Raw genomic sequence first — 10,118 nt, forward strand, 5'->3', positions numbered from 1 at the left:
TATGTACACTGTGAAGGTAATTAATGTATTCATCAACTTACCTTATGTGTGTGTCTCTTTGACAGGGGTGATGAGAATGATTAAGATCAATTTTAAGGTATACAATACAGGATTATTATTACATTATTATATTATTATTATAGTCACCAGGCTGTACATCAGATCCCCAGACATATTATGAACTTTTTTACTCTCTGAGCTACAGAACATTCAAGATTATGGTTTTGAAAATAGCAGCACAAGAGCTAGATAAAAGCCTCATCATGGCGATCAGAGATGATCTATATTAATCCTTGGAAATTTCTAGAACGAGAGACTAGGATAGGAGCTCTAAAAATCTGAGGGGGAGAATACAGACTAAAGGTCCTGACTCTGGTGGAGGCTGAGTGACTCAGAAAAGCTGGAGTCAGGCCCTCCTAAGGTGCTCTCAGGGTGAGAACAGGCCTTGAGAGAGAAAGTCATGGATCACAAGATGGTGGCCAGGGTCAAAGGGCACTGCTGACCAGCTATTTCAGGGATGATTTGTTTCCTGCTTCTTCCTCAAAGACACTGGATTCCTTAATTGTCCTTCAGAGAAGTGGGGCCACTGGTGACTGAATGTACAGAATATGAAAACCTGGGCGGACTCCTCCCTCTCCTGACAAGAACCTGGGGCGCTGTTCCCACAGGGATCCCATTTTCCACTCCTTGAGGAAAGCCAGCTCCAGCCCGTGGGGAGATCAGGGGGGCACTGCGCCCCTCGTACCTGCGCGCAGCAGCGTGTCCTTCCCGTTCTCCAGGTATCTGCGGAGCCACTCCACACACGTGCCCTCCAGGTAGTTCCTCTTTCTCTCCGCATCACCTGCCGCCTCCAACTTGCGCTTGGTGATCTGAGCCGCTGTGTCCGCAGCGGTCCAGGAGCGCAGGTCCTCGTTCAGGGAGATGTAATCTCTGCCGTCGTAGGCGTACTGCCAGAACCCGCGGAGAAGACGCCCGCCTGGCCCCACGTCGCAGCTGTACATCAACTGGAGGGTGTGAGACCCTGACCCGCCCCGACCACCCGCGGTGATTAAACCCAAACTGAAGATGAAACCGGGTCAAGCCCCGCCGGCTCCTCCCGGGTTGGGGTGCCGGGCGTGTTCCGCAGTGTTGGGGTGACCCTCGGACCCGGAGACTCGGGGCGACCCAGCCGGTCCCTGGGGATGGGGGTCGTGACCCGGCCCCGGGCCCGCGTCGCTCACAGGCCTCGCTCTGGTTGTAGTAGCCGCGCAAGGTGTTCAGGTTCGCTCGGAAATTCTGTGCGAGGTCCTTGGCTCTCTGCGTCTCCTCATCCCAATACTCGGGCCCCTCCTGCTCCACCCACCGCGCCCGCGGCTCCATCCTCGGATCCGGGGCGTCGCTGTCGAACCGCACGAACTGCGTGTCGTCCACGTAGCCAACTTCCAGGTATCTGGGCTGCCCGAGGCCAGGCCGGGACACGGCGGTGCTGAAATACCTCATGGAGTGGGAGCCTGGGGGCGGGGAGGGGTCAGACCCGGCCCGACCTCCTCCCTGCGCGGGTCCCGGGTCAGAGGTGATGTGGCCAGGAGGGCGGAGAGAGAGTAGGGCCTGCGAGATGGAAGCGGTCGAAGACCGGCCCGAACTCCGGAGGGGGAAGTGAAGAGGGGTCGGGAAGCAAGGGACGGACAAGCCGAGACCGGGGAGAGGGGGCGGGTCTGGGCAGGGGCCTCGGGGTCGCTGGTTCCCTGGGTTACTGCCCCCCCAGACTCCCGGGCGGTCCCCTCGCCCCTCCCCGCAGAGGTCGTTCCCTCCCGACCCCGCACTCACCAGCCCGGGTACTGCTCAGGACCAGGACTCCCAAGAGCAGCAGGAGGAGGGTTCCGGGCCCCATGACTCGCATCGTCTGGGTCTGGGAAGCTGAGTGCGGGCGGGTCGGTGGAGACTTTGTAACCGGGATCCGCGGAGACGCTGATTGGTTTTTCTAGAAACCGACACCCAGTGGCAGTGAGAACTGGAGCCGCATCACGAGTGTCCAGGCAGGAGGGCTAAACACAGGTGGTGAGAGAGAAAGTGAAACTCGGGGAGACCGGGAATCCCCTACAGGGCGCGTCTCAGCCCCAGACACCGCCCCTGACCCTGAAATCCGGAGCGGCTCGCCCTCTGGGGACCTGGGACTTTGTCCTGATCCCTCCCTTCCTGCTTGGTAGGATGTTCAAACTACCGAATAATTGCACTCTTCTCACACGCTAGCAAAGTAATGCTCAAAATTCTCCAAACCAGGCTTCAACTGTACGTGAACCATGAACTTTCAGATGTTCAAGCAGGATTTAGAAAAGCCAGAGGAGCCAGAGATCAAAGTGCCAACATCACATGGATCATCAAAAAAGCAAGAGAGAGGGGAGGAGCTAAGATGGTGGAGGAATAGGAAGGGGAGACCACTTTCTCCCCTACAAATTCATGGAAAGAACACTTGAATGCTGAGCAAACTCCACAAAACAACTTCTGATCGCTAGAGCAGCCCATTGTCTTCGAAAGGAGGTAGGACAAAATATAAAAGATAAAAAGAGAGACAAAAGACCTAGGGACGGAGACTCATCCGGGGAAGGGAGTTGTAATAGAGGAAGTTTCCAAACACCAGGAAACCCTCTCACTGGGGGAAGTTTTTGAATCTGGAAGGCAACCTAACTTGGAGGAAAAATAAATAAAACCCACAGATTACTTGCCTAAAAGCAACTCCCAGCAGAAAAGTACCCCAGACGCTTGCATCCGCCACCATCAAGTGGGGGCTGAACGGAGAAGAGCGGGCGGCATTGCTTAGGAACCAAGGAAGGACTGAGCGATCCCAGAGAAGAGCTAGCCGGCTGCGGACCGGCCCATCCCCCGCTGGAGGCAGGAGGCAGGGGGGAGGGGAAAGGGGCAAACGCGGCCCCAGAGACAGCACCCCTACCAAATAGCAAACAGGCTCCGTTTCTAACCAAAGACTTCCTGAGATTCTGGATGGTTGACATCCACTGGGAGGGTCGCGGCTACAGGCCAGCTCCCCAGAACAGACACAAGGCGCACCGGACTGGCGCGCGGGGAAACTGAGGCTGGGACCGCGGAAGGGAGAAGGTGCACCGCACCGCGGAGAGTGCGCTTGTCAAGCTCCTGGCTGCCTGAGCTGCTCCGCTGGGGAAGGCACAAAATGCAGGCCCAACCGAGTCTGTGCTTTTGTGGAGTACCGGAAAACTGGAACCGCACACCACTCAGGGCCCGCTCCCTGTAGAACAGCCTGGGGCCTGAGCAGTGTAGACGGGGAGAGCACACACCCGTGAGCGGGGCAAACCCAGTGTGGCCGGAACACTGCGGGTGCTCCCACACAGGCCAGTGATGTTTGTCTGCAGCACCCCTCCTTCCCTGCAGCAAGACTGAACCAGCGAACCTAAACAAGAGACCACCTCCGCCTGCTTATGTCAGGGCGGAAATTAGACATTGAAGAGACCAGCAAACAGAAGCCAAATAAACAAAGGGAACCGCTTCAGAAGTGACCGGTGCAACAGATTAAAATCCCGGTAGTTAACACCGACTACACCGGAAGGGGCCTATAGATATCCAGAAGTGTAAGCTGGAACAAGGAGCTATCTGAAGCTGAACCGAACCCACACTGCCCGCAACAGCTCCAGAGAAATTCCTAGATATATTTTTACTATTTTTTTTTAATTAAAGGAAAAGGGAAAAAAAGTTTTTCTTTTATTTTCTTTTAAAATTCCCTATTACTCCTCTATTTCTCCTTAATTTTCATTTTCATTTTCTTATATTTTTACTATTTTTTTAATTTAAATTTTTTTATTTTTTAAATTTTTTTCTTTTATTTTCTTTTAAAGTCCTCTATTACTCCTCTATGACTACTTAATTTTCATTTTCATTTCACTATAACCTTGCAAAAAAAAAAGATCCTATTTTTAAAGTGAACTTCATATATATTTCTTAAATTTTTTGTATTTTTGTTTTTAATATTGTATTTTTAAGAGTCTAACCTCTACTCTAGATTTTTAATCTTTGCTTTTCAGTATTTGATATCAATTTTGGACATTTAAGAATCCAATATTCAATACCCATTTTTACTCAGGAGTGTGATGATTATTCTCTCCCCCTTTTGACTCTCCTTTTTCTCCCCCAGATCACCTCTATTTCCTCCCTCCCCCTTCTCTTCTCAATCCAATTCTGTAAATCTCTGTGGGTGTTCTGGGCTATGGAGAACACTTAGGGAACAGAGTACTGACTAGATCTGTCTCTCTCCTCTTGAGTCCCCCCTTTTCTCCTCCCGCTCATCTCTATCTCCTTCCTCCCTCTTCTCTTCTTCATGTAACTCTGTGAACCTCTATGGGTGTCCCTCACTGTGGAGAATCTTTTCACCATTAACCTAGAAGTTTTATTATCAGTGCTGTATAGTTGGAGAAGTCTTGAGGCTGCTAGAAGAATAAGACTGAAATCCAGAGGCAGGAGACTTAAGCCCCAAACCTGAGAACACCAGAGAACTCCTGACAACAGGGAACATTAAATAATAAGAGATCATCCAAAAGCCTCCATACCTACACTGAAACCAACCACCACCCAAGAGCCAATAAGTTCCAGAGCAAGACATACCATGCAAATTCTCCAGCAATGCAGGAACATAGCCCTGAGCGTCAACATACAGGCTGCCCAAAGTCACACCAAACACATAGACCCATCTCAAAACTCACTACTGGACACTCCATTGCACTCTAGAGAGAAGAAATCCAGTTCCACGCACCAGAACACCGATGCAAGCTTCCCTAACCAGGAAACCTTGATAAGCTGCCAGGGTCTTTGCCCCAGCAGGATCCAGGGGTACCCTCAGGATGAACAGTGTCAGCGAGAGAGAGAGACAGTGAGACAAAGCTCAGGGGCTGAGTCTGAAGTTTATTTTTGCATGGCCCCTTTATACCCTTAACAACATCTTTTTTGGGGGAAGTGCATGTTGCTTACACAAAGGTCATCTCAAAACATTACAGCAATTTGACTTTCAACAGAAACAGGATGTCACCCACTTACTTTTCGTTCACAAGAGTCTTCTTTATCATTTGGCCTTCAGGCCTGTTAACATTTTATGGCTTGCAACTGGTGTGACTCAAGCAACTTCAGTAGCCGACCCTGTTTTTTTTTTTTTTTTGTGGTTAATCTGTTTTCTTTTTATTAGGCATCATCTCCACGGGAACTAGATAGGACTACAGTTTTACAGAACAGAAATGCGAAGGATTGCAAAAACAGCAGATATAGCACAAAACAGGCTCTTAGTCTAAACGTTAACTACCTGCAGGCAGTCGCCAGCTAATCTCTATCTAAAATATTTCTATTAGGCACATTTGTGGCTTGCAGGGGTCCAGCCCCAGCAGGATCCAGGAGAACCCTCAGGATGAACTGCGTCGGCGAGAGAGAGACATGTAGGACTAGCCTTGATAGGGCCAAATCTGCGAGGGAGAGAGAGAGAGAGACCAGACCAGGAGTGTGCAGCAGAGTCTGGCCGTTGCTTTATTTTTCACCGTAGCCTTTATACCCTAAGTTGGTACATTTCTAAGGGGCAGATAAGCACACAGACTTAGTTTAACATTATATCAGCTTGTCCTTCACGAAACCAGGTTTGCTCTGTATATTTTTTGTTTATGAGAGTCTTTTCCCATAGATTTTTTGTACATTATCTTCTGGCCTCGAGGTTAGCAGAAAACAGAAAAGTGGCAATCTCATGGTACAGCAAGTTGTAACATAATAGAAATACAATCCTGTTAACATAAAAGACAGTCTTTTTGCAGAAATTCTCAGCTAAATTTATCTAAAAAGTTTAACACACAAAGACTCTGTGTCTTTGGTGAGGCAGCCCCTGTTTAGCACTCTTGGTTAAAATTAACAATTATCTTATTGTTTTTACACTAGGGCTAAACTCTTATTTTACTATATCTTTAACTATATTAACAATAGTTTCCACTGCACAACCTCAGCACATTAACATCAATCAAATGTTGATCTAATAACCACTTTTAAAACAATATTTTTTGTATTCTCTAATAGGGCTTCCTCACCCCCCAAAGGGCTCTGTGCCTATTAGGGCCTTTTTTATGGTTAATCTCTATGTATAATATCTTTTGGCTTTCAGGCCTGTTGACAATTTATGGCTTGCACCTGCTTAAAGTTGCACTTTAAGCAACTTCAGTAGCCGACCCTGTCTTTTTGTGGTTAATCTATTTTCTTTCTATTAGGTGTCATCTCTATGGGAACTAGATAGGATTACATTTTTACAGAACAGAAATGCAAAGGATTGCAAAAACAGCAGATATGGCACAAAACAGGCTCTTAGTCTAAAAGTTAATTACCTGCAAGAAGTCACCAGCTAATCTCTATCTAAACTATTTTCTATTAGGCACATATGTGGCTATAATATTTGTGGGGCTTTTCTCACCCCGCGGAGGGACCTATGCTTAATAGTTTCTTTTCTTAGCGTACTGTGCTTAGGATGTTTAGAACAATCATGAGCATTTTTTGCAATGAGAACACACATTTATCAAACAACCCAGAATGCCAGCAAAAGGGTTTGAATTGAAGCATTTCCTTCATCCCTGGCCCCATCATAGGGTACCAGTGTCCAGGAGATTTATTAATTAGGGTTTTAAGTTGTCTTTATTCAGTGAAAGAGGAGCAGGAGAACTCTCGGCAGGCAACACAAGAATCTGCAGCAGGGCAAACAAGAACAGCAGCAGAAAAGGGGGGAGGATACAGGGTGGGGTAGAAGTCGAGGCCAACCTGGAGGGTCCCTTGTATCCTGAACGGCCTTGCATGTTTTTTCCTCATGACCTCATCATGGGTGGGATCTCCCACAACGGCTCCCGACAACAAGCCAATTGTCCAACCCCACCCACTGGGAGAAACCTCCACAATAAAAAGGAACCACAGACCACTAGAATACAGAAAGGCCACTCCAAACACAGCAATCTAAACAAGATGAAAAGGCAGAGAAATACCCAGCAGGTAAAGGAACATGAAAAATGCCCACCAAGCCAAACAAAAGAGGAGGAGATAGGGAATCTATCTGAAAAAGAATTTAGAATAATGATAATAAAAATGATCCAAAATCTTGAAAACAAAATGGAGATACAGATAAATAGCCTGGAGACAAGGATTGAGAAGATGCAAGAAGTGTTTAACAAGGACCTAGATGAAATAAAAAAGAGTCAATTAAAAATGAATAATGCAATAAATGAGATCAAAAACACTCTGGAGGGAACCAACAGTAGGAAAAAGCAAGAGAGAAAACATCTACTTCTGCTTTATTGACTATGCGAACGCCTTTGACCACGTGGATCACAACAAACAGTGGAAGATTCTTCAAGAGATGGGAATACCAGACCATCTGACCTGCCTTCTGAGAAATCTGTATGCAGATCAAGAAGCAACTGTTAGCACCAGACATGAAACAACAGACTGGTTCCAAATTGGGAAAGGAGTGCGACAAGGCTATATATTGTCACCCTGCTTATTTAACTTATATGCAGAGTACATCATACGAAATGTTGGGCTGGATGAAGCACAAACTAGAATCAAGATTGTGGGGAGAAATATCAATAACCTCAGATGTGCAGATGACACCACCCTTACGGCAGAAAGCAAAAGGAACTAAAGAGCCTCTTGATGAAAGTGAAAGAGGAGAGTGAAAAAGTTGGCTTAAAGCTCAACATTTAGAAAACTAAGATCATGACATCTGGTCCCATCACATCATGACAAATAAATGGGGAAACAATGAACAGTGAGAGACTTTATTTTTGGGGGCTCCAAAATCACTGCAGATGGTAACTGCCATGAAATTAAAAGACGCTTGCCCCTTGGAAGAAAAGCTATGACCAGCCTAGACAGCATATTAAAAAGCAGAGATATTACTTTGCCAACAAAGGTCCATCTTGTCAAGGCTATGGTTTTTCCAGTAGTCATGTATGGACTATAAAGAGCTGGACTTTAAAGAAAACTGAGCGCCGAAGAATTGATGCTTTTGAATTGTGGTGTTGGTGAAGACTCTTGAGCGTCCCTTGGACTCCAAGGAGATCAAACCAGTCAATCTTAAAGGAAATCAGTTGTGAATATTCATTGGAAGGACTGATGCTGAAGCTGAAGCTCTAATACTTTGGCCACCTGATGGGACAAATTGACTCACTGGAAAAGACCCTAATGCTATGCAAGATTGAATGCAGGAGGAGAAGGGGATGCCAGTGGATAAGATGGTTGGATAGCATCACTGACTCGATGGACATGAGTCTGAGCAAGCTCCAGGAGATGGTGATGAATAGGGAGGCCTGGTGTGCTGCAGTCCATGGGGTCACAAAGAGTCGGACATGGCTGAGTGACTGAACTGAACTTCACTCCTGCACCGAGAACTCTTTGTCCCACTGTCTCCCTGAGTCCTAGCTCTGGGGCTGTTTTCAATTTTGGTTAAAATATCTACACAATCTTACAAATTAGTGAGGACCCCAAGGATAGTATATGTGACCACTTCTATGCATGTTTTACATACTGTGAATAATACACTTTAAAGATTTTTGTTAGTTTATTTAGAATAATATTAATAACCCATGCGTTTAATATGAATAACTATTTCTCAAAATAAACAGGGTAGTGAGAAGCATAGAGCTTTTAACATCTTTTCTAAGTATCTTTCTTGTCTCTTTCACTAGAAGGCCACTGGATTTTCAGGTTTGTGTCTGCACTGAATCTGTTATTTTGATTGTAGTCTGTGAAAGTGAAAAGGCCCGCACATCCATAGGAGTAGTATTTTTTAATAATCTTTTCAGATATTTGTGGATGTTCATCTTGGATACAAAAATAAAACTATACAAATTGTTTCTCAAAGGTTTTTTCCACAGTGAACCTGAAACAATATCATTGATTATTTGCTATTCTATTACATTAAAATCCATAAGCCGCCCACGGGGCGGCCGTGCGCGCGGGGCCGGTGGCTCTGGGCTTCCGCGCCCGCGACGAGCGGAGACGCACCGCTGCGCCCGCTTCGGCGATGCTCCGGCCCGGGATTGGGTTCCCCCGGGCGCCTCCTCGGCCGCGGGGTCGCGGAGACTGGGCACCCGGGCAGAGGCGGGGAACCGGCGAGCGCTGGAGGGCCCCGTCCCGCCGCATGCCGTGCCCTCTGGCCGCGCCTCCGCTTTCCGAGGAGTCAGGTTGCTTTAAACACCAGATGACTGTAGAATGGGTGGCGGTTGACTTCTTTGGCAGCTTCTCATGTCGTTGTAAGAGGATCAGCTTCAATGATTGCTCTCCATCCGACGTCGTCAACTCCCAAAGGCTGTCATCTCCTCTGTAAAACTGCTTGAACCACCCCTGCACTGTATGTCCATTAGCAGTCCCTGCGCCAAACGCATTGTTGATGTTGCAAATTGTCTCGCTGCTTTGCAGCCCATTTTGAACTCAAATAAGAATGTTGCTCAAATTTGAAAAAAAAAAAAAAATCCATAAGCCTATTTTGCACATTGAATATCTCTTGTACCAAAATAAGATTTTTACAAAGTAATACATTGTTTCACTAAATTATACAGGTCTTTCCTCGTCATTCATTCTTTCAAGTAGTAGCCCTATTCCATGAAAAAGAGGGTAGTTCAGCTCACACAGTTTTCCCTTGGGCTGTAGGACTTTGAAATGTAGCAGAAGTGCTCGGTGTGTACTTTCCACATCACCACAGAAGATACTTTTAAAATGTGTATTTAAGAATGGTGATTAGGAAACATAAACATTTTTATTTATTTTTAAATATTTATTTTATTGAAGGATATTTGATTTATAATGTTAATTTCTGCAATACAGCAAAGTGATTCACTTATACATGTGTATATGTATATTCTTTTTCATATTTTTTCCATTTTGGTTTATCAAGGACAGATAAGAATTTTTAATATGTCATTCTGGATGTTCTAAGGCAAACCTGATTATTACTTTTCTTTTTTTCTGCAAGAAAGCTTTGGTGAAAATAATTACTAGTGCAGTTTGCTACAATAGTCTCCATTACTGCTGTTATACATCAAAGCAATGTCAACATAGTGAGAACTCAAATAATATCTGAGTGATGCTGTGAAACTCGTTTTCACCTCAGG

General features: G+C 46.1%; 1 protein-coding gene across 12 annotated transcripts in view; it reads right to left on the minus strand.

Moving 5' to 3' along the window:
* The window catches only part of LOC122697341 (BOLA class I histocompatibility antigen, alpha chain BL3-7), a 256,855-nt gene that overhangs the window by 214,310 nt on the left and 32,427 nt on the right, over positions 1-10,118 (minus strand). For 3 of the 12 annotated variants that reach the window (XR_006342048.1, XM_043908096.1, XM_043908074.1), the window contains exons 1-3: positions 1,807-1,942; positions 1,221-1,490; positions 746-1,021 (exon numbers count right to left, since the gene is read on the minus strand). The exons of 4 other annotated variants lie outside the window; for them this stretch is intronic. Coding sequence is in view for 7 of the 8 variants with exons in the window: in XM_043908096.1 (XP_043764031.1) it covers positions 746-1,021; positions 1,221-1,490; positions 1,807-1,879 (619 nt within the window). In the remaining variant the exon portion in view is untranslated. Of the gene's footprint in view, positions 1-745; positions 1,022-1,220; positions 1,491-1,806; positions 1,944-10,118 lie in introns of those variants that run through there. 5 more of the 12 variants (XM_043908097.1, XM_043908075.1, XM_043908094.1 and 2 more) reach the window with 5 other exon arrangements.

Source organism: Cervus elaphus, chromosome 7, assembly GCF_910594005.1.
Source record: "Cervus elaphus chromosome 7, mCerEla1.1, whole genome shotgun sequence".
Taxonomy (NCBI): Eukaryota; Metazoa; Chordata; class Mammalia; order Artiodactyla; family Cervidae; genus Cervus; species Cervus elaphus.